Source organism: Pseudorasbora parva, chromosome 24 (genome assembly GCF_024679245.1).
Source record: "Pseudorasbora parva isolate DD20220531a chromosome 24, ASM2467924v1, whole genome shotgun sequence".
NCBI classification, from domain to species: Eukaryota; Metazoa; Chordata; class Actinopteri; order Cypriniformes; family Gobionidae; genus Pseudorasbora; species Pseudorasbora parva.
In genome coordinates this window covers 16,344,417-16,370,403 of record NC_090195.1, presented here as the reverse complement: position 1 = coordinate 16,370,403, position 25,987 = coordinate 16,344,417, and the positions used below count along the sequence as shown (strand labels likewise).

The 25,987-nt window shown below is 38.2% G+C and overlaps 1 protein-coding gene across 2 annotated transcripts in view; it reads left to right on the top strand.

Moving 5' to 3' along the window:
- Positions 1–25,987, top strand: part of c24h8orf34 (chromosome 24 C8orf34 homolog) — a 122,158-nt gene that overhangs the window by 81,710 nt on the left and 14,461 nt on the right. For both annotated transcript variants that reach the window (XM_067435336.1, XM_067435335.1), the window contains exons 9-11: positions 3,793–3,875; positions 6,560–6,633; positions 22,102–22,231. In XM_067435336.1, the coding sequence (XP_067291437.1) occupies positions 3,793–3,875; positions 6,560–6,633; positions 22,102–22,231 (287 nt within the window). The remainder of the gene's footprint in view (positions 1–3,792; positions 3,876–6,559; positions 6,634–22,101; positions 22,232–25,987) is intronic.

The window sequence follows — 25,987 nt, the reverse complement described above, 5'->3', positions numbered from 1 at the left end:
AAAGGGAAAAGCATCCAGTATGTGGCAGTCCTGTGGCCGAAAATGCCTTGTTGACGCTAGAGGTCAGAGGAAAATTGGCTGACTGATTAAAGCTGATAGAAGAGCAACTTTGACTGAAATAACCACTCGTTACAACCGAGGTATGCAGCAAAGCATTTGTGAAGCCACAACACGCACAACCTTGAGGCGGATGGGCTACAACAGCAGAAGACCCCACCGGGTACCACTCATCTCCACTACAAATAGGAAAAAGAGGCTACAATGTGCACAAGCTCACATAAATTGTTTATAAAGTTTATTTATGAGTTTATTAAGATTGGAAAAATGTTGCTGGTCTGATGAGTCTTGATTTCTGTTGAGACATTCAGATGGTAGAGTCAGAATTTGGCATAAACAGAATGAGAACATAGATCCATCGTGCCTTGTGGTGGTGGTGTAATGGTGTGGGAGATGTTTTCCTGGCACACTTTAGGCCGCTTGCAAATTGGGCATCGTTTAAATGCCATGGCCTACCTGAGCATTTATCTGACCATGTCCATCCCTTTATGACCACCGTGTACCCATCCTCTGATGGCTACTTCCAGCAGGATAATGCACCATGTCACAAAGCTTGAATTTTTCAAATTGGTTTCTTGAACATGACAATGAGTTCACTGTACTAAAATGGTCCCCACAGTCACCAGACCTCAACCCAATAGAGCATCTTTGGGATGTGGTGGAACGGGAGCTTCGTGCCCTTGATGTGCATCCCACAAATCTCCATCAACTGCAAGATGCTATCCTATCAATATGGGCCAACATTTCTAAAGAATGCTTTCAGCACCTTGTTGAATCAATGCCACGTAGAATTAAATAAGTGATGGATTGAGAAATCCATGTTACCTTGAGCTTTTAATATATAAAAGTTCATGAGAATATAAGATTATCCAGTAAGTTTCAGAGCTGAAAAATTCCTTTTTAGTCGTAGAAAAGCTTTTATAGACACTAGTGATGTTACGTTCGTGAACGAATCGTTATTTTTGAACGAATCTTTTAGGTGAACGAATCGTTCTCGTTCATGTAGTCTATTGACTCATGTTTCTCGTTCACTGAAATTTCTCCCGCAGCGCTATTAGCAGCGAGCGCATGCGCAGCTCTGTCAACTGTTTCATTCTGTCAAAGAATGACAAAACCTCAAGCCAATAGCTTTCGAGTATGAGATGTGACGGAGCATGTGATTTGTTGAATTCAGTGAACGAATACGCCCTTTACTGACCGAGAGGCTTTGAGTCTGACTCTGAACGAGAAATCTCGTTCGTGAACGAATTGGTAGTTACATGTCATTCGTTCGTGAACGAAATTAACCAGTTGTTGAAAGATACTGATTGCGAACGTAGGTGGCATATTTGGCAGCAAAGAAAGAAATGTACAATATACCACTGTAATGAAAACCGTGTAATAATGCAGGTTGATGGTTAAATGATTACTACAAAGTAAAGTAAACTGTGTTTGTATTTTATGTTTTATGTTTGAACCGTTTTCTTCATTACGTTTGAGTCATGTCATGCACTTCTCTAAAAACTGTAAAACAAATAAAAAATGTGACAGTAGCCTATGGTTAAAAAGATCTCCTGTGTCACGTCAGTAAATAGTATTCTGAGCTACTGAACAAACTTCACTGACTGAATCGCTGTTTTGAGTATGAACGAGAGAGAGAGAGAGAGAGAGAGAGAGAGAGAGAGAGAGAGAGAGAGAGAGAGAGAGAGAGAGAGAGAGAGAGATCTTGTTTGTGTACAAACTGGTAGGCTACCTCGGTCATTTATTATGCGTGTCAGGTTCAACAATCAGCAGAAAGCGGATGCAAAGCATATTAAAGACAAACCTCATGTTTATAACCCCATGTTTACCATAATTCCATATACAAATGTCTAAATGTCTGACCAAACAATTAAATGTTAATGATGCAAGAAAACATGCTTTGGTCATCTAAACCACTTATTTAGACTTATTTTATTCAATGCATAGATTATAAACATTTTAATAAAGCCAAATCAGTTTTTTTGTAAGTAAATACGTTACTTGACTTAAGACATTGTTTACATATAAAACATTCTTTTTCATCACCTATGGTCATATTTACTGGTATGTAATTATTATTATTTTTTTTATGTTACTGAACGAATCAATGAACGAATCTGAACGAATCATTTTGCTGAACGAACTGAAAATGAACGACTCTCTTAAAAGAATCAAAATTTCCAAAACTAATAGACACGACCGCGAGCTTCATGAGCACAAACCTCTACAGAACGTGTAATTCAGTAGCCCCGTCCACCGACTCATGGAGCTGATCGGCTTGCTAGCCAGCAGCAATAAACATGTAAAAAAAGATAGCAAGATACTGTGGAAGAACACAGTTGCTGCATAAGCTTCCTTCGGATCATAATATTAGGATAGGAATGTGTGATACTTATTTTTAATGACGTTCCAGCTTTATTTCACTGCGGAATCGTTTGTAAACAAGTCTCAAGTGCTAGATTTGCAGACATAATGTTGTGTCTTCTATATTGGATCCGACAGGAATGGTGCAACAAACTTATGTGAGTAAAACCTTTTTTTTTAATATGTAATAGTACTAGTCCTGGGGCTGTACCAGACCAAAACGTATGCCTGTCGACAGAAATTCTTTCTTGATCTGGGCGCGCATGTGTGTGTGTGAGCGCATGGTTTGCGCTTATATCGACCAATCGCGCGGGTGCGGGCCATGTAACACAATCGTGGGTGGATGAGAAATAAATAATTGTGTTTGTTTGATAAAGACAAGTTGCAGTTGCCGCTTTCAAAATAATCTCTCCCTCATGTTAACTGAACTGACATGGGCTAGATATGACAGTGGAGCTGAAGCTTATTAATATGCCAATGTGATTTTTATGCATCTACGTCTTGACCAAATTTAAGGGTTCACCCAAAAATCAATTATTCATCCTTCCAGGTTACAAAGCCATTAGACATTTTGTTCATCTTCGAATCCAATGTGTCCCTCCATTGAAATTCTATTCACCCAAAACTCAGATGCTTCAGAGTTCCCAGAAGAATACTTATTTATTACAATCTCTTTATAAAAATGTCAACATTTTAGTTGAGAAGACTTTCATTTGAGGGACAGAAATTTCTCAGATTTCATTAAAAGTATTGTCATTTAAGATTTGATGACCGAATGTCTTATGGGTTTGGAATGAAATGAGATTGAGTTACTGATAACTCACTTTTCAATTTTAGGTAATGAAAAGTGTAAAGAGCACCATCTAATTGTGTTTTGGATGAATGGTTCTTTTAAGAACAAACCCTCTGTAGGCAAGCTCCTAATCCTACCATCCTCTGAGATAGGGCATCATAAATTATGGGTGTTTGAGACAGCCGCACTGTTTGGCGATTAGTAGATTGTTGTCAGGTCTTAAGCGTTCCCCTATGTTACGCTTTGTCTACATTCCAGCCTGCCCATATCCTCATCCTCCCCTGATAGTGATAAGACAAATAGACTGCTTTGGCATGGTCTCATCACCTTTTATGAATAGAGACTCACTGTCTCCACTTGTTCTCATCTAGCAAAGACACTGGGTAAAAATAGAGATTTTATTTGATACTGATCCATTACACAGAGTTCTTTCATAGCCTCAGCAGAGAGTTTGCTCTGAATAGAGAACATGATAGTATTTTCACTGTTATCTTTCACAGCTATCATAACGGTGGGGAGAAATGCAAGCCACTTATTTGAAATTAAAGCCTTTAATGCTCAATTTTTGTATTTTTTAGGCTTCAAGGGGACAGTCTAACTGCAAGGCCTGAAGAGGAACCAGCACCCCATGTCTTAGAGCAAGCCGTGCCAGAAATACCTTGTAAGTACCAACAGTCATCAATTAAATTCATGGGGCCTGTGGACAATATATTTTTTTTAAATGGGAAAGGAAGCCACACAAAAGGCCAACCCTGTCCGGGCTTTTGCAAGATTGGAATAGTTAACAGTTTTAAGTATTTTTGAAAGAAGCCTCTTATGTTAGGCTGCATTTCTTGGATCAAATACAGTAAACACAGTAATATTTTTCAATATATTCATAATTTTATTTTTAAAGATTGTATTTTAATATTTCCATATTTAGTTAGTGCTAGTTTCATTTTTTTTATTAATTTTTAGTTTGTTTCTCTTCAGTTACCTGTTTCCTTTGTTCTAGTTTTCTTGACAAAGCTCATCCACAACTACTGACCTGGCATGCTTAGTACAGGCTTTGTAGTCATTTTAACAGATTAGTGTGAATGGGGCTCAACATTGGTGTCTGTTTTCAGTACATAGCTCACGTTTTTTTATCAACTGAAATTTCATGGAAAGATATTTTTGCAGTGTTTCATCAGCAGAACAATCCAAAAACACATGACATAACAGTACAACCTACTGAAGAGATGTATGCTTATCCCTCACAGCCTGACTTTCATTCATGTTAAAAATCAAATATGGCGCTGCTGTGAATAAGGTTCATACCGGAGAGGAAGAAAATGGATTTTGCAGCAAACTCATCTACAAGAATCTTTCTATCTTGGAGTTCTCTGCCTGCTTTAGTCAATTGGCTGCAAGATGTAACTTTGATGACACAATCAAGTCTCTTTATTGGTTGGGGCAAACTACAACAGTCCCCTACACTTACCAGACCTAGAAAAAGGAACCTGGAGAGAGGGTCCTCCATTGTCTGCAGTGCACACCTGTAGCTGATAGATATGTTCTTGACCACTGAAAAGCCGGAGCATTTGCCCATGGAATGAAAGGAGCCAAAGCCCACCACAGAACTGAAGAATGCATTGATGCCTGCCACAGACCCTGCGTCACTGCTCGCAGTGGAGCCAGAGCTTGAAGTTATGTCCATTCCGGAGTACCAGTTGTGTGTGGCAACTTCTACATTTGAGCCGGAGGGAAATAGAGGGGAGTCTGAGGAAAATGACAGCCTTCCTCTGTTGGTCCTGCACAGCCCAAAGCCTTCATTGCTGCTGGTCCTGCCCAGATCAAAGAATGTATCACTCTATCACTGCTTAACCTAACTTTAAAAAAATCAGTATTGTTGAAGACACACCGTCTTGCCTCCCTTTCCCACCTCGCCTGCCCATATCATTTGCTCATTCGGTCCTTCTTTGCACCATTCAGTCCCTTGGCTCCACTGTTGGAACTAGACAGTAATTTGACTCCACCTGGGATCTGCTGGACATCAGCCATGCCTTGGAGTGTAGATCCCCTGGTTTCGCTTTGTGCCACCATTCCCATAACTCCACCTCGGCCCATTGGCCAGTCGGCTCCACCTTGGCTCCTTGCCGACTTGGTTCTACCTGGCACCATCATCCTCATGACTCCACTGGGTTTCTTCATTCTTCCGGCTCCATCTTGGTCAGATGTGGTTCTTTCTGCACCGGGGCCTTTTGCTGTGCTTCATCCCTTCACTGGTCCTCAGTTGCACCAGAGTCCTCCGGTATCCTGATTCCTCCTTGGATGCTTGTCGTTGCGGCTCCCCCTAGCTCTCTGGATCCTACTGTCACAAACCTGGGGATAGGACTACTGTTAACTGTAACTTGAGAACAGTCAAAAAGAGGTGAACCAAAATGCAGAAAACTAGATGACAGTTCTGGGGGAATGTCCTCAAATCTTTAATCTGACAAAAAGGGAAATCCAAAAAAAATCCACTAGATAAAAAAATAAATAATAATAAACTCCAAAAAGTTCCAATAATATATAAAAAAAAAAGGGTTTTAAAACAGTTCCAAAAAGGAAAATCCCAAAGTCCACAAAGGCCTACAATAATGTTCTCAGGAGTAAAAAAAATAAAAAAATAAGAGGAATGTCAGTAGTTTTTACAACTTCTTATTTTTACTTCTGGTATTTACGACTTCGTGGTAGCGTTTATGCCCGTTTAACTTGTAAATACGATCTTTACGACATGACTTGAACTCACTAAATGTACTCAAGAAAAGAGTGACTTAAATTCACAAACAGACAACAAGGCACAGGTGAAAAAAATATGACATAATGATAGAGACTGAAAATCAACACAAGATACAATGGGGACCTCTAGAGGCCAAAAATCTGGCCATAACCCTGACACATATGGTGATGTCTCCAGATCTCTCAGGTTCATTGCTGCGGTCGGGCCACTCATTTTTCACAATTTTTTTAATTTATTTTTTTATTTACGTTTAATAATTTTTAATAAACTCTGTAGAGGACTTTAGACACAGGGCCATGTAAGTACCTCCCAAGCAGGGCCCTGCTTTTCTCCTCTTAGATGATCCCATTAAATCACAGATCATATCCAGAAAGAGCAGATTCATGTGAGTACTGTATCATGTTATGGAGTCTGCTGAAAGGATCAGGCTGTTAAAAATTAGCTTTTTGTCTGGGATTCACTCACTCTTACTGAGGAGAAATTTAATCTATCCATTGTCTCTTGGGAGGCCCTTTTGGTGCCTTTACCAGAGTGTGGGAGCGTATTGTGAGTGTGTGTGCGTGTGGTAAAGGCCTTATTGTGTTTTTGTTCTTCTGGATTAGGTCCATTACCCGCGGTGACAGAAACCCTGACAGCAGCAGAAGATCTGCAGACAGCCTCTCAGGTGACAGGGCCGGTAGGTGATCCTCACCAAGCAAAACTGTTCATTATATCACTTTCCTCCAGTCATTAATATCTACAGCATCATCTCCATTGTAAACGCTGTCAGAGGGACAGTTAAAACCACTTACATCGTTCTCCAGGGAGCAGCGGCCCCAGCGTGACTTGACTATTTGTCTCCATGCTTGTCAAGCTAGAGGGGGCGCTTACCTAGCCAAACTTTGAATAAGAGCTTATCATGTATAAAAGGTACATTGTATTTGATTAAAGAGCTATTAAAAAGGAACAGGCTTTGGATGAACACAATCTTGGCTGTTTACCTGGTGAGAAAGCACGCAAGACTTGCGTTCTTCTCGCAGAGTATCGTGTTGTTGATGGAAAGGTGTTCGTTTACATTCGAGAGAGAGGTCAATGAGGACACCTGCGTTTTAGAAATCCCCCATTCCATCAAATCTGTCAGCAACAGCCACCAGAGACCAGAACAGACTTCCAACATGGAACACAATAACAGGAGTCTGGAACCGTTCACAGCTGAGAACGCAAGGGTCTCAAGTCTGTCTGTTCATCTGTCTGTCATCTGAAAGTACTGTTTTCCATCTATATGTCTGTCTGTCTCTCTGTCTATCTATCTACCTGTCCTTCGGATTAGACGTTTAACCGAGGTTCTGACTCTCTGCTGTCATTAAAAATCCCAGGATGTCCTTCGAAAAAAAGAATAGGGGTGTAACCCCGGCATCCTGGCCAAATTTGCCCATTGGCCTCTGTCCATCATGGCCTCCTAATAATCCCCATACACTGATTGGCTTAATCACTCCACCAATCAGATGGTTTGTGGTGAGTGTTCTGGCGCAATATGGCTGCTGTCACATCATCCAGGTGATGCTGCACATTGGTGGTGGTTGAAGAGATTCCCCCCTTCAATGTAAAGCGATTTGATTGCCTAGAAAAACGCTATATAAATGTAAAAAATTATAAATTATTATTATTTATCCATCTATGTGTCTGTCATTCTATCTATACATCTATGTGTCTGCTTGTCTGTCTTTCTATCTATCTATTGTTCTACTTGTCTGTCTGTCGTTCATCTATCCATCCATCTGTCTTTCGTTCTATTTATCTATCCGTCTGTTGTTCTATTTATCTATCTATATATGTGTCTGTCTGTCTTTCTGTTTATCTATCTGTCTATGTGTCTGTCTGTCGTTCTATTTATCTATCTGACTATGTGTCTGTCTGTCTTTCTTTTTATCTATCTGTCTGTGTCTGTCTGTCATTCTATTTATCTGTATGTCTGTATTTTTATTCATCTATACATCAGTCTGTCTCTCATTATATTTCTCTATCTGTCTGTGTCTTTCTATCCATGTCATTCTATCTTTTATTCTTTAGTGCTGTCTATTGTTCAATCAATCCACTCTGCATCCTGTATGCTACTTCAGTACGAATTCAAATTGAGGAGTTGAACTGGATTTTAAAGCATTCTCAATTCAGTTCAGTCAGACGCACAGCCCTGGTATCCGTGGACCGTGTCCTGTAGGAACGCCATAGAAAAACAATAAATAGACAGCTCAGACCTTTGTGAAAAACCTATCATCTTGTATTCTGTATCTGATGGTGTGTCCCAATTTGCATACAATCCGTCCTAAATAGTATTCAGAATTTGAATTAGTATGTCCCAATAGTAGTTTGTTGAAATTAGTATTCCAAAGATAGCTGGATGGTCTCCTACTTCCGTTTAGAGGATACGATCAGCACTACAAACACGGATAAAAAGTGTTTAAAAAAATCCAAACATGACAGATGTGCGGGTACGATGGTTAAGCAGGGAGGTTTAGATAAAGGTGTTTGAGTAATCAATTATCAGTATTTAACCTGACAAAAATATATTTATTCTTATTCATATTCTTATTTATTATTATTATAAGTACACTCAAAAAATGACTTGTTGAATTTACTTTAAAAAAGATGCGTCAAGTGGTTGCATACAACTATATTAAGCAATTTTTACAACTAACAATTTAGTTGTATGAACAAAAGAAATTAAAATAAAGCTGACAAAATTGCTTTGAGTAAATACAAACCTTTTGAATTTGTCACTGTAACATAATATTTATATGTGCAGTTTACTTAATAATGTTATGTTCAATTTATAAAATTGTATTATGTAAGGTGAACACATTTTTTTATTAATTTACATTTAAAGGTGTCATGAACTGGCTTTTAAAAAATGTTATATTGTTGTCTGAGGTCAAATAATGATTTGTGTGGTTTTTACATTCAAAAACATCATAACTAATAAGTAATAGGTTATTTTCTACACTGGTTTTGCGGCTTTCTCCAAAACGCTGGGTTCTGATGGCCATGCATCACGGGAGACTTGGAGGTAAACGCCCATGGCTAGGATTGGAATAGATTTGCATATTTAATGAGCTTAAGCTCCTCTGTCAGTTCAGTGACATTAGAGAGGAGAGAATGAGGGAGAACCGACAACAAGATTGATTATCTAAATCACAGGGCTCGTAAACATCTTTATCAAAAAAACACAATGTTTTATTTCTCATTGACCCGCGATTGATTGGACTATTATTTTTATATTACACATAGCCCGCACGATCAGACAATATAACCGCGAACCGCGAACCGCGCGCACACACATACACGTTCCCGTGCACGCCGCCCTTCAGATGTCAACTCGAGAGAGAAAGAATAGCAGAACAAGAACGGAATACTAAGAGATTCATTGACCTGCTGGGCTTTGCGAGCCCTGGCCCATACGTGTGTGAGTCCAGCGTACTAAAGGTATGCTGTGTTAGACATGTACACAAAAGCAAAACGATCTATAACAATGCAGTACTATCACATATAAAAACACGTTTTACTCACATACGTGTGTTGCATCATTCCTGTCAGACCCAAATCCAGCATCGACCGGAGATTTGTTTACAAACGATCCCGCAGTGAACTGAAGTGAACGTCTTCCCCACCTGAGCTGGAACTTCATTAAAAATAAAGTTCAACCACACATTCCTAATATTTGGATCAGAAGGAAGCTTATGCAGCGACTGTGTTCTTCCACAACCAGGAATAGTGCAATATATTGATATCTTCCTCGGCATGTTGTTGACCAGCCAGCACGAACCCCTCCATGAGTCTGTGGGCGAGGCTACTGGATTAGACACGCTGTAGATTCTGTAGAGGTGTGTTTCGTCACGCACTGGCGTCAGTATGAAGCACAGGACCGTTTGCTGAGCCTGGTGTAAAAGCTTTTCTTTGACTAACAAGGAAGTTTTCAGCTCTAAAACTTAGAGGATATTCTTATATTACCATGACCTTTTATATATCAAAAGCTCAAGGTAAAGTTGATTCCTCAATTCATCACCCTTTTAAACTTTAAAATAACAAAAAGCATATATGTTTTTTTTATAAAATCCAAAAAATAACTCATTGGACAAACTCAAATTTAATTGAGAGCAGGAATTCCATCCAATGAATTTGTGTATAAGTGCCCATGCACAGCCCAAACACTCTTCTGCATAATATCCACAAAATTACAGAAACTCCTCAATGTCTACACTGTAAAAACATTTTTTTGTTTTTTGTTGGTTTAACTTAAAAAAGTAAGTAACCTGGTTGCCTGAAAATGTTGAGTTTATTGAAATTAAAAATTTGATACAATGAAGGAAATTTGTTTAATAAATAGAAACTCAAAATATTATTGTATCTGAACCACATTAAAAAAATATATACCATGAAAATAGCATTATTTGGCATGTTTCACTGCGTCATCAGAAATAAAACATACACAGTTACCCAATATGCTTACAAAATCTTTTAATAATATTTTAATAAAGGTTGTCGAATCTCAAAAAATGTTCATTGTATTAACTCAAAATTTTAATTTCAATTAACTCAAAATTTTAAGGCAACCACAGGTAACTTTTTTTCGAAATATTTTATGTTATGTTGCAGTGTAACACTGAATATTAAACACTAACATAAACTAACAACATCTTTCCCTTTACTGAAAAACAAATAAAATAACACTTTAATCCCCAAATTTACTTTCCTAAGACAGTATCTTGCAAAGCATGCTGGGAACTACAGATTCACTGCCCAGTTAGTTATGTAAACACAAATATTTCATTTTGTTTTAACACAAATTAATTAAGTGAACTTCAGTCTTAAATATATTATGTTGTTTGAACACAATTAAATTAAGTTGTGTCAAAATTAGATATGTTTAAGTAAAGTAAACAATTTAAATGTGTCATATCTATGAAGGGCCTGAATAATTTTTTGAGTGCAAATTGGGACACAGCATGACTCTTAGAATCTCATAAGGAATTAAAATGCATAGATATTTCTGTCACTACAACAACCCCAAACTCCCTCTAACCCATCATGAAGTGATTATTTTTCTATCAGCAGCAGAACAGAGAGTGCAGCTATAATTACAGAGGAAAAGTGTTGGAAAAATCCTCTTTAGGAATCGCTGGCTGAGTCGTGTGTGGAGCTTATGGGCTGAGCGTTCCAGACAGAGTGGCAACACCAGGCGTGTGAGGCTTCTTCTTCGTCGCCCAGTGGGGACACCCAGGGAGCAGTGACTGCCCTGAGAAACCATACCACAGAGTAAACAATGCCGTCCGGACACCGTATAGGGCCTCACACACACTTAGGTCTGCTTTCTCATTCACACAGAAACACGCTCTTTACTTTGGCGGGCATTTTTAAGACCTGTCTGTCTTTTTGAAAGGGGAAAAAAAGAAAGAGAGAGACAGAGAAAGTGTGAAAGGAGGCCCCATCGTCTATAGATTAAACTGTGCCAATGAGCTAAGAGCGAGACAGCTAATGTTTCCCACATGGAGCGGCGAGTGTGAAAGGATCAGATCACCTACTGCTGCTTTTTAAAGCTTAATGTGGTTGTTTTCTGGTTAATTGCTTATTTTGGGCTCTATTTGAAAGGCAAATGCGATTTGTCCTCCTAATAGCTTATTACTTTAACTGGTCCTCAGGGGTTTTCTCGTCTTGCCGCCCAGAATGGCACGGAAAACAAAACGTAATACTTTTATGAGCTGAGTCACTTCTTGGGACAACAATAGTCATGGGCACTGTATCTGCAAGCTCTCCTCCTGGCTGTAACACGTGTTCCATAAATGATGATTGTGATGGGCAGAGCTGCTTATTGTCTCCAGTTTTCATAAATCCTCTTGGGGGAATTTAGTTTGGTTGTTGGCCTTTGGACAGCATGCTTTTTTTAATGATTTTTATCATCTGTTAATTTTTTGCTTTACTACTAAAGTTATGTAATATATTATCTTATATCTTGTTGTATTTTATTTAATTTAGTCTTATAAGAAGCATTAAATATACTAATGCATTGAATGTTTCTTTGCTGATGAACAGAATAAGAACATCTTATCTACTATCAATAATATAAAATAATAATACAATTAATTAAAAAATATTTTGAGTAGGGCTTTTATTTTTTCAGTAGGCAAAAAAAGATCTAATTAATTATGATATGCTTTTCAACTAATTACTAATTATCCCAAATAATGTTAAATAATTATGAATGTAATGAAAATAATACAATATATATATTAGTTTAATTGTTTAATTTATGAATGTTCTTATTCTAAGATCTCCAAAGATTATTATTATTATTATTATTATTATTATTATTATTTTATTTTATTATTAATTTAAAGATAATTTTACATTATCACATATGGTTAAGTCTGGTATGATTCATAGCTTTTTTTCTATTTGTGTAATTTATTCATAATTAATCACAGTGAATTAAAGTGCTCATTTGTTGCACTAAGTAGTTCTACTGTAGGAAGTCAGATAATATTTTAGAACAAACTTTGCATAATACCATGTTTCATGTGCCAGTCAATTTATAATTCTGCTTTGTTTTCATAAAATGAGAATCAGATGGTAGAAATTAATGAAACTGCTTGAGCTTGACCTTGATGTTTCATTATTAAAGTGATTGAGGAGGAAGTATTTCATGGTTTTCTGAATATGCTAATTATTACGTCCATGTAACACAATGTCTGTATTACAGAAAGATTTGTTTATGTATGGCTAGAAAATCAGGATATGTGTTTTTTTTTTTTTTTTTGATGCTTCACTTTTGTTGTGACAGCCTCCCACCATGGCAGATCTGAAATATTACAGCTTTAACCTTTTCTTTTAAGATTGGCCTTCTTGTAATGTAACCCATCGCATATTAATGAGTCTCTCTCATGTGGTTTCCGGTCTTGATTGTCTTAGTACTGGGGTGATATTAAAAAAAACAGGCTTGATGAGAGTTTGCTTTGACAATGTGAGCTAAAACAGTAAAGCTTGGAAATGGCTTTGCAATGGCCTTCCTGATCTTTCTGATTGGACCTGCTCATTTATAACATGGAAGAATGTAGTTATTCTTGACACAGATGATGTCTGTGTCATTACACTTTTTGGCATGAAGAAAAATTTCCAACCTTTCTGGTTCTGGATTTGTTGTTTCAGTCCTCTAAACTGCAATGTGAATTTACCTCCCATAATGTCTGATTATACAGTGGGGTCCAAAAGTCTGAATCTACAGTGGAAATCTAGTAGCCTGACAAGCCAGATCCACATCAAGATGTTTGGTCTGGAAACTCACCATAGACAGGGCTCAATCAGAGGGGTGGGATAAACGGTTGTCTTTCAAACTCCCTCTGCACGTGATAGGATATTGCTACAAACAACCAGAGCAATGAAGATGAAGCAGAACTCGTTGATAGATTAAACATTAGCCGTATCCGGTCAGCAAAACTCAGAACACATCTTCCCTTTTTAAGAATGACTTCAGTGCCGTTCTTCCAGAGTCGCGGTCAGAGCTAATTCGAAAGACCGCCGCCGTACGCCAGTTTCTGTGTTTACTAGAAGCACGCAAACGCAACTCGGCCGTCGTCATTATGGCCCCGCCCGCCGACTCAATACTTCGATGTGATTGGCCCGGCAAGAGTTAGGCGAATACAGCTAAGATGGGTATTGAGATTTGCTAGAGACAACACTCGCGGGCAGATTAAATTTGCTGCCGCTAGGGTGCGTCTAGATTTCTAGGCTAGAAATCTAGTGTTCAAAGACTAATTTAAACCTGAAAATAAACCAATTTTAAGATTTTGAAAAATTGAGGATGCCAGCATTTCAGAAGCATGTTGTGCGCTCTGGTGTTTTCTGCCCCTGTCTCATCCATTACAGCTGAGACCTAGTGATTCATTCTTAAGCAAAAAAGTATGTTTGCCGGGTATTGATTGCTCACAAAGGGACTTTTTGCTATCCTTGCTATCATTCATTATTTGAAGGACTTATATTTCTTAAACATTTTCTTTAGCTCTAAGCAGGAAGTGGATGAGGTTTCAATAATTATGTCAGTATGAAGATGCTCATTCCATTTGCATCTGTTTTTTGTAGTATACTGTATAACATCCACTCTTGCTTTTGAAAGAATTGTAAATTAAATCTTTTCGTCAGGTTAAAAGGAGGATCCTGTGCCAGGCGGCTGCGAAATGCTTTTCAGGACTTTTAGCAGTCAGTTTTGATTCACTTAAAAGGGATAGTTCACCCAAAAATTCTATTTCTGTCATTTACTCAACTAGCCTAGAAATAGACGCACCCTAGCGGCAGCAAATCTTATTTGCAGCCAGGGGAGTCTAGCAACTCTCCGTTGGCTTGCGAGCTGGAAAAACGTAACTCTGGTCAGGCCAATCACATTGTGCATAGAGTCGGCTTAACATAATGATGACAGTGTTGCGATGGTTCCAAATGCTACTCGAAAACAAAAAAGCTGGCGAACAGCGGTCTTTCGAATCAGCTTTGGCCGCATCTCTTGAAGACTTGGAGTTGAAGACTTGGAACAAAGAACGTCACTGAAGTCATTCTTAAGAAAGGAAGAAAGGAAGTGTTCGGAGTTTTGCTGACCGGATACAGCAAACTTGTAATCTATCAACTAGCCCCGCTTCACCTTCTTCGTTGCTCTTGTTGGTTTTAGTGCTATCATATTGCAGAGGGATTTTGAAAGTCAACCGCTTATCCCGCCCCTCGGATTGAGCCCTGCCAACAGTGTGTTCCCAGACCCAACATCTTGATGTGGGTCTGGCTTGTCAGGCTATTTTTTCTTACATACTATGGAAGTAAGTAGGGCCCATCAACTGTTTGGTTACACATATTCTTCAAAATATCTTCTTTTTGTGTTCAGCAGAAGAAAGAAATTCATACAGGTTTGGAACAACTTGAGGGTGTGTAAATCATGACAGAATCAAATTTTGGGGGTGAACTATCCCTTTAAGTAAATTTGGACAATTTGAAGAAAACAGTGTTGTATTATTGTTTTGTTGAGTGAAACGGCAGTGGTGGCCCCAATTGCTTCTTCTGTGTGGGTCCCTGAGCTCGTATGAGGGTCTGGGACCCTGCAGTGCCCCTTCAATTCAAACACTGATTGTAATTCAGGCAATTTATAAGATATATGCCAGAGAAGCTGACAGACTCCCCCATATATTCCACCGAGCCATCTGGTTCATGTTTTTCACTCATGACAAATTTCTGAAATGTTGTCCAGCTAACATAATATAGTGATAGCATTAACAAATTATTCAGCAGACCTTTAGACAAAGATATTTGTCAGGCAAGATGCAGAAAAACATACCCCTACATGTCACACATGTGAATAAAGCCTGTTATAGAAAATATACAATATTCACTGCCTAGATGGTTGTTTTTCAGCATGATTCCCATGTTTGACTTTGTTATAAACAAATTATTCAGAAGTGAACTGGTTGAATGAAGTCATTTCAAGCGGTTACGTATGGTTTGTGTGAGCTCTGCGGGCTCATGTTGTTTTCTCATATAATCCAGGTGCACACAGTATGTCATGCTGTAGGGCCCTTCTCCTGTGGTTTGGGGGTTTAGAGTTTAATCAGATAATAAATTTGTTATTGTCCATTTCCCTTTTGATTTTGGCACAGCGCCTGTGAACATGCATATTGTGGGTTTGCATGCTGCCCTCTCAAGTAGATTTAATAAACCTTTGTGTTAGACTTAATTTCCGTCTGCTGTGCTCTCTATCATAACACTATAGGGGAGGTTCTCTTGTGTATTTGTGTACAAATCAAATCTGTTAGCACTGAAATTATATTTGATTTTGTCAATGGAAGTTGGATAAAATGGACTCAGATGTTTCATGAGGCTTTTAAGAGATGCAGCTTGTTGTTTTCCCCCATTATCAAACATGCGCCATGGTTATTATCGTTAAAGCTAAAAAAAAAATAAAAAAAATTCTAACTAAAATAAAGCTGAACAAAATGTAATCAGAAATGTTGCTTTAACAACTAAATGAAATGAGGTAAGTTAGTAATAAGTAAGATCTTAAGTTAGTGAATTAAAGGGGCTAAAAGAATGTATTGTCAATGTGTGAATAGCTTGTAAACTTGTAAAACAAGACCTTCCAATGTTTTCTATGAAGCCTATAGACTGATTTTTATGAATTATGTTTTTGCTGAATATTGTGTCAATGTAACATTTACGCTCCCAAAAGAGCCTCTCCTCTATTCAGTGACTCATATGGAATGCTTGTGCAATGCTCAGGATAATAGCAAAATAGTTTCTATACTGTAATGCCAATGTGCCATGCAAAGAAAAGGGATTAATTCAAACTGTAGTTACACATTACCAGATCTACTCTCTGTAGACTCAAATATACTTTATAATCAAACTAGACAAACTAGTCCATATAGAAAGTATACTGATTATAAGTAACTTTCAACCAACTCTCACTGGAGTACTAGTAGACTTAATATATGCTAATACTTTATTTTAATGGTCCCGCAACAGACATTCTACTTACTTTGGGCCTTATTTTAACTGTAGGTTATTTTATTGTAACCTATATTGGGCCTGAATTTTAACTGATCTGACCGCATTGTCTGAAAGCGCATGGTGCATGTGCACTTAGGGTTTGTCCAAATACACTTTTGCTAGTTTAATAACAGAAAGAAACATTTGGCACAGCAGCCGCATGGTCCAAACGGGTTGTACCAATTTGCGATTGGAAAGACTGAACGCTTCCCCAGAGAGGAATCCTTATATTTTTGATATTTAATAATGTCTGTGTGCTGCTGCACGTCCCTGTGTGTGTAATAAGCTGGGTGTATGTCCGTTGGGCACCCTCCTAAAAGCGCATGTTACTAACGTGCCCTTTAAATAACAAAAAAGTACTCTCTATTGACTTTAGACCATGCAGCTGAGGTTTTCAGTCGTTTTCAATTGCCTTAAAATAGCAATGCGCCAACAATGCACCTGAACACACCTCATTTTCAGACCAGCACGCTAATGGGCAAACAAAGTACATTTGCTATTTAAACAATATGGCTGGATGTTTAAACACGCGTGACGTTTAAACGCGGCTAGACATTTAAATGTGTTGCTGGATGTGAAAATGATAACTGTGTCTGGCTGAAACGAGCAAAAAAAAACATGCGATGCGCCTGCCGTTGAATTGCGCCAGGTGAGGTTACTTTGCAACTACTGTACATGCCAACTTATTCTACTAACCTGAACCCTAACAGTCTACCAATGCTCTAATGAGAGTTGACATGTTAGTTGCAAAGTTACTTATAGTTAGTAGAATGTCTAAAGTGGATAATCAAAATAAACTATAAACCAGTGTGATTAATTACCTCATCTGTCGACATGATCACGATGAATTGCAGAGCTGATTCAAACATATCCACTTCACTATGATCAACTAAGATAAAACGGAACTAAAATTGTATTAAATAATTTAACTTAGCTGCAATTTTTAAAAAAAGACAAATTTACTAAAAAAAATATAATGAAAACATAAAATATACAAAGAAAGCTAATTCAAAATAGTAAAATATATATATATACATAATAGTAAAAAATAAATACATAAACAACATAAAATAACAAATCTTAATATGTAACAAATCTAAATCTAAAATAACACATAATATTTAAAAATAACAATTCTGACCATTATAATGGACAGAAGTATTGCTTTAGAATTAACTTGAGACAAATCTAGTCTTGAAAGTTTCTATTAAGCAATAATTCAGTAACTTCCTTTCACAAACTCAAAAAAAAAAAAAAGCAAAAAAGATAGAGAAATAATGTATTGGACTGTTTTATGATCATTTTTCGTTTCGTACATCCAGCAAACAAACAGTGGAATAGGCTTTCAACTGGTTTTAGCCGTCCAGACCAGAAGGATTGATGCAGTGCTGCCGGTGGTGTTTGCTTCCTTGTGCCGGGGTGGGCCGCCCCTCTTTATTGCGACTCTCTTTCCTTGTGGCAGGTCGGTGCGGGCAGAACACAAGCCTCAGTGCTCTGTGTACATGCTAAACATCACTGTGGCTTGAGCCTGCGGCCTCCATCATGGCCGTATAGAGCCAGCGCACGCAGATGTGACAGCAGGCAATGAGCCAAGGCAATGTTGTCCCTGTGCGGTAAATAGACACAGGCCAATCGCAATGGCAAATATAAATCCTCGCCTTTCCCTCGTGGTTTTTGAACCTGCTTCCAATGAACTGGACTATTTTGAACAATTATAGTGGTGTTTGATGTTCAGAAGAGAAACTCCGCAGGTTTACTAGCCTGTTTAATGGCCTTTGAGAGAGACGTGTTGTGCTTTTCCTGTGAGGATTGAGGTAAATGGTGGATTGGTCGGTAGTGGTTCAGCGTGGGATTCTGAACACAGGCACACACACACACAGCGCGAGTACTTAAAATCCGAACGGTTGTTTAGTGGTCTCATATTTATTCTCAATCTGCATTTCATTTTTGAAGCAATTGGATCCATGTTTGTGAGTGGACAGAATCCCCATTAAAAGTGGTTGCAAGCTTTGGTGGACCAGTCGGATTGCTCTTAATCCGCAATTGCTCATTGCAAATGTAAAACAGATTTTTTTGTTTGGCCAGTATACGGCTTGTCACTGATCGACTCACAGGAAATGTATTTGTTGAAACTAGTTTGACTCATTCTGTTCCGAGTCTCACGCACACATCAGGATCAATAAAGACAAATGTCGTTGTAAACCACAGTCATGCTGAAGGAAACAGCATCGCACTTCCCAAGTATTGCTTCAGTTAGTAAGTATCTAAGATCTACTATGGGTTTGTATAGACAATGACGGTCCTAAGTGGAACCAATAAACCACAAGAGAAAGGATTGGGCCAATAAGGCAGGATCAGAAATGAATCATCCTTGAATATTAATGCTGACATGCATCTTTTAACAGCAGCCTCATAGTTTATGAAATAGTTTCTGTTTACTGTCATTCATATTTATTTGTTGTTACTGTAAATGTAGATGCTCGTCCATAGAGAAATGTCAAAACATTTGTGAGGGAAGAGTTTTCTTCCCAGCATGTTTGGATGAATGTCACATTGAGGGCTTGTGTGTTGAAAGTTTGTTTCGTTGGGTTTGGAGATCCTCTGCAGAGTTAAAGTGAGTGTGTGTTTGTATGCTTGTCCTCTATCTGTATGTTGACATGACCTGACTTTGCTCTGTTTAAAGTAATAGTGCATTATGGGCCAGGAAACCGGAATCACAGATTTTGTTTATATGTATGCATCTTAGGTTATTTGGGTAATATACTCTTCCATGTTTGTTTTCTTTGGTGTGTATAATATGTGAGTAGTGGACATCCGTCCATCCGTCCATTCATGGGCAACTTCAGTCCTAGGGGAACACTGTCCTGAAGAATTTGCCAACCCTAATCAAACACAACCAAAAGCCCCACACTTTATATGAGCTTACAGTCTTGTGGATGTGTGCGCTTGATTGTGAATTCCACAAGACCTTAGGGTGTTTCCTTTGTCATTTTAGGTTTTAGAAGGGTGCTTGTGAGCGCAATATTGACGGGCAGTCAATATGCGCCCTTGTCGCACACTTTTGCCAAGCCCGCAAGGAAGCAAGCTCTGCAGCAGACTTCTTCCTGACAGTAAAAGTGGCCTTATGTCACGAAAATTTGGACTCGTAGGAAGATGGCTAGTGTTTATGGTGCCATTTGGTACAGGGAAATGTCTTCAAGATTACTAGAAAGATACAGGGCAGGAGTTTTATCAGGGTTGGAGCTAAACTCTGCAGAGCAAATTGTCCATCCCTGCATTAGATGGATGGATGGATGTATGGATGGATGGATGGATGGATGGATGGATGGATGGATGGATGGATGGATGGATGGATGGTCAGTTCATTACTCTTTTTACGCTGAAAGGAAATGTCTAAAAAGTGTAAGAAGGATGTGATTTATAAAAATAATTGTTTCTTGTAAAGCTCAGTATATATAAAAAAGCGTTGTTTTCATGTGGTTTAAAAATTATTTTAAATGTAGAGGTCAACATCTTGAGGCTTTAAAATTATAAACTGCAAGAAAAGAAAAGAAACAGTTTAGAAGCGAGACACACAGCCAGTCTAGATACTGCTGTCATGTGTTTATTATGTTGAGTCGTCTGCCACCATTACCAGTAGAAAAAATATATATTTTACCTCTCACTGCTGTTTCTTCCTGATTTTGATGTTATTATGTATCTATTTTGTATCTACCGGTATGTCGTTTTTGAGAATACTGCAATGAAGTATGAATGCGTCGACAAGCATAAGGCATTGTGCACAGTTATGTGCTGGACGGTGTTCCTAATTTAATTTATTAAGGCCATACTTTTATATTTACAAATAAAAACATAATGCACAATATTTATTTAATTCAATAATTACATGCATTGCATGCATTACTTTCATTCACAAATGCAAAGGCTAGCTATATTGAAAGGGATTGTTTAGTAGTCTCTTTTCCAAATCTACACCCATGATGTGTACAGTGTGTATAGGATTAAGAGCTCCAGATGGCGGTTTAAAATGTTACTGAAACAAAAACCGATCCAACATGTTGCATTCTTACTCACCCTCTCTTTTAATTGCCCTGACTTCTCAACTCCATCTGTTCTCCTTGGGGCATAGAGGATGTGTATGACAAATATCTGCTGTAGATCTGCCTAGATTTGTTAAGATTCTGCAACCAAGACCAAACCAGAACCAGCACAGAGTTTGGAAGCAAAAGACTGCAGGCATCTTCAGTGTGAAGTAGGAGGTGGTCAGGCCTGAGCAGCATCATGACTTGCCCTCATTAATGTTCTGCACAACAAATATTTCCTGACACGCATGGGTGTATGTGTTTACTGGGATGTACAATGCCGCTTATGGTTTGGTAATAAGTGTGATATGATATAACAAGGTTTTGACCCATAACGTAATGATATCCCTTAAATGCTTAATCTAATGCTAATGTCCTTCGCACTTGCAAGCCTAATGTAGCTATTTATTGACAGTTTTGCATCTGAAAGTTTGCTTTTCCCCTAAAATTGTCCCTAGCTCTTTCTATATTCATAATTGTTGTGGCTTTGAAGGCCTATCTTTCAGTTTTACATCCCTTATTTCTTTGTGCTAAGGTATACAAACAGTGCATCTGGAAAGTATTTACAGCACTTCATTTTTTACACATTTTGTTAGGGGACAGCCTTATTCCAAAATTGAATAAATTCATATTTTTGACCTCAATTCTACAAACAATACCCCATAATGACAACGTGCAAACGTATTAAAAATAAAAAAAACAGAAGATATAAAATCACATTTATATACACGTAAGTATTCACAGCCTTTGATCGATACTTTGTTGAAACACCTTTGGCACCAGTTACAGCCTCAAGTCTTTTTAAATCTGATGCTACAAACTTAGCACACCTATTTTTGAGCAGTTTCTTCTTTGCAGGACTTCTCAATCTCTCTAATGGTACCTTTAATATGAAGAGGTTGAAAATAAGAATAATTATATGTTGTGTTTTGTGTGTGTGTGATGACATAAGTGGTTGTGTCCGGCTGTTACAACGTTTAACATTTGTATCCTTTAAACCAGACTTGTGTTTGGAATAAAATCAGTGTTTGTTACATTGCTGGGCAAGCATGTTCGCAATAAGTTAAATCATTACAAACCAATGTGAATTTGATTAATCTATTGTTTGTATATCATTGGTTTATTCTCCATAGTCTTGAACTGAAAGGCTGTATTCTTAATTCCTCCAAACCGCAAGTTTATTATCACGAAACATAGTAATAGTAGGATCTCTATGCTGCCCGTCGTCATCCGTTCTCGGATCCCTTGAGTTTATTGATTGTTACTTCAAAATCCTTTAACCACTACTGAGCGTCTAGCACAGTGTTCACAAATAAAAGTTCAGTCCTTACCGCCATCCAGACTTTCATCCCAAAGAACTGTGGTTTTCAGTGTTTTTCTAATTTCTCTTAAAAAAATAATTGGCCCTCATTATATCAGATATGGCACAGTGTTGTAACCATAAGTAGTATGTAAAAAAAGAGTGAAATTCAAAGCTAATGTGACTCTCTGTACTGTTTCTTGTGTGTGTGCTGCAGCGTCACCCTGTCTGGGCATCGGATGTGAAGCCGATCAGAGGCACGAGCCCCCAGACGCCCAGACGTGCTCTGCAACTCCAGGACTCGCTTTTCTCCAAAGAACTGGAGAACATGGGCAAACATCTTGCCGGTAGGTTTTTAACACACAGACACCCACACGCATATACAGTAAAACAGGCCACCTTTCCATTACAGCCTGACACTGTCAAAGGCCACACATGTGAAAGTCTGCCCGCGAACACAAGGATGGAGGCGTCTGATTGGCTAATTGAAAGCTGATCTACCTATTAAAATATGTTGTGAAAAATGGTGACCATCTTTGATTCATTTAACAATGCCACCGCTCCACTAGCTTGTTAGCATCGCTGTGAAGTGACAAATCTCTGTCTGTAGATGATCAAACTCAGCCGGTGGTTTGATCTCGCAGACCTTTGTTAGACGTTGTGTGTGTGTGTGTGTATGCGACGCTCGTTCGTTTGGTAACCGCTTGAAAGCATTGGGCAAAACCAAAGGCACAAACAGTACCAAGAACTCCAACATGTGTTGCACAGTTGTTTGTTTGCGTATGTACTGCTTTTTGATTTCGATTCCCTGTCGTACACCGAATACATTCGAAACATATTAAGTATTTAAGAAGGGCACTTTCACTAAGTCATCAGGGCAACAGCTGTGTGTATGTGTGTGTGGATGTGAGAGGTTGACATTTAAACACAAAAAGTTAACAACTAAACTAGACACAGGCATTTAGCTCTTGCACGCATATTTAGCTATTTGGAAAATAAGATAATTGTAAGCTTAAATTTGTCAATTTTATTTAAAAAAAGAAAGATTCAAATTAAGAAAACTGATTAAAACATTAATAATCTATTTTTTTCATCTATTTTTTTATTTGTCTTATGCAAAGTTTTATATAGATAAGTGAAAAGGATATTTTGTGCCCCTGCCCCTTTAAGGCAGGACACATTTTGGGGTGGAAAAGAAAAAGACAAGAAGATGTATCGAAGCTCGTTTCCACCACAGGATTTTTTTTTTTTTTTTTTAAAGATAATTTGTTGTTTTTTATCTCGCAATTCTGACTTTCCCAAAAATAACTCAAAAGTGCAAAAATAACTCCTTGCTTTGTGCACTGGTGCGCAGTCATGTTGGAACAGGAAGGGGCCATTCCCAAACTGTTCCCACAAAGTTGGGAGCATTAAATTGTCCAAAATGTCTCTGTATGCTGAAACATTAAGAGTTCCTTTCACTGGAACTAAGGGGCCAAGCCCAACCCCTGAAAAACAACTCCCACACCATAATCCCCCCTCCACCAAACTCCACTTGGCGCAATGCAATCAGGCAAGTACCATTCTCCTGGCAACCACCAAACTCAGACTTGTCCATTGGTTTTCAGGACAGAGAAGTGATTTGTCACTCCAAAGAACACGTCTCCACCGATCTAGAGTTCTGTGTAATTTACACCACTGCATCCGACGTTCTGTATTGCACTTGGAGATGCACAAGGCTTGGATGCAGCTGCTTGGCCATGGAAACCCCTTCCATCAAGCTTTCTACACACTATTCTTGGCCACATGAAGTTTGGAGGTCTGTAGCTACTGACTCTGCAGAAAGTTGGCGACTTCTGCTCACAGTGCACCTCAGCATGCACTGACCCCACTTTGGCCTACCCATTCGTGACTGAGTTGCTGTTAATTCCAGTTGCTTGCACTTTATAATAATACCACTAACACTTGACCGTGGAATATTTAGTGGTGAAGAAATTTTATGAATGGACTTATTGCACAGGTGGCAACCTATCACGGTACCGCACTTCTTGAATCCACTGAGCTCCTGAGAGTGACCGATTCTTTCACAAATGTTTGTAGAAGCGTCGGAAGGAGCTTGATTTTAAACTCCTGTAGCCATGGAAGTGATTGGAACACCTGAATACAATAATTTGGAGGGCTGTCCCAATACTTTTGGCAATACAGTGTAGGTGTGTGTGTATATATATACACACAATTTTGAATTACTTGTGATAACAGATAAAAGTATTAATCTCACATTTCTCACTGTAAACTAATAGGGCAGTGTGTGTGTGTGTGTGTGTGTGTGTGTGTGTGTGTGTGTGTGTGTGTGTGTGTGTGGGAAGTGTTTATCTATTAATTTCAAGTGTGCTTGTTATTTCGTGACTGAGTCAGAGGAAACTTATTCTGACATCACTTTGTGGGAAAAGTCGCCCCTGCTCTCAGATGGAATTGATTTTAAGCCATTTGTCTGTTGAGTTATATCTGAACAGAGCCATCCCCATAAGGCCAGGCATTAGGCTCATTCAACAGCCTAATTGACCCCTTTCATGCTTTTATTAGCTGTTAATGTTCTCGGTGTTGAAAGCCAGGATTTTTCGTTTATCTCATTACCTCACTTATGTGGTCAACTTAATCCTGAGACTCCTTTTTAATTGACGAACAGGCTGCGTTGTTTTGTTGTAGGAATTTAAAGCTTGATATTTGACTTTTGCTCAAAGGACAACATTACTGGCTGTTTTTTAATGGCAGAGAAAAGCTTTCTGCCACTTTTGGATAAATAAATCATCACTTTCAGCTAGCTGGAATTCCTCAGATCTCTCTTTCTCTCTTCCTCGGTGAGATGTGAACACTGTAGATATATAGGGAGAAAGTCAGGAATCAAAAAGGTTGCATATGTTCTAAATGATGGGTTTGCGTGCTTGCGGATTGTAGCCTTGTGGGAAACGCATTTGCTTTTTTGATCAAGAGCTGTTTATAATAGATTAGATGTGCTGCTTTTTGTTAACTCTAAAGCCATCTCTCTTCCTCCTTGGCTCTTTTTTTAGTCTTAGGGTCACTCTATATGCTGTATTTTCCTTCATCACTACACTAGCTTCATATTGTAGGACATCGACAAGACTAAATATAATACGAGCTAGATAATGATTATAAAAATAATGCTAAATATTGAAACAATCTGTCAATAAATGTGACCCTGCACCACAACCAGTGTATTTTTGAGATTCATAAATAAGCTTTCCTTTATTATATGGTTTGTTAGGTCAGGACAATATTAAGCGGAGATATAACTATTTGAAAATCTGGTGTCTGAGGGTGCCAAAATCTCGTCCAAATTAAGTCCTACTACTAATAATTTTCTTTAGATATGTACTGTAGGATATTTACTAAATATCTTCATGAAGATATCTGCTTAATATTCTTTGATGAATAAAAGGTTCAAAAGAACAGCATTTATTTGAAATAGATTTTTTTTGTAACACATCATATCATTTTTTTAAACGTGTTCAGACTTCTTTGAGACACAAGTTTTAATGTGTAAACGGCAATGTCTTATCTGACCACGATTTTATTTGAAGTACTCCTGTCTATATTGGACCAGGAATTTTAATATTTGTAATTCACAATCATGTTAAAATGTCCTGTTTGGGATGAACAATTGTTCATGTGTGTATCATGTTTACAGTGAACATACCTGTGGCTCTTGGGTTCTCAGGCACCAGCATCGACTCCTTATAGGATCCATGAACTACATACTCTTTAACACACATACATACATACTCATGAACTATATACTCTTATAAATATTATGTGGGAAACTTTAAACACTACAACACATATTTTTCATTCATTTTGATTTCATCGTCTTTATTTGGAATGGTTTGCCATTATCACAATTTCACATGATTATCACATGATTTACATTATCACATGATTTATGTCTGTGTAAAAATCCTTTCCGTCACTTATGTGTTTAGGTGAGAAATTGCTAGAACAAGTTCCTGTTTCCTGTTTAAATGGGATGACGGGTTGTAATTACTTATGAATGACTACAGACAAAACAATCTAATTATCCATCCACACAATTAGCTGTATCATATATC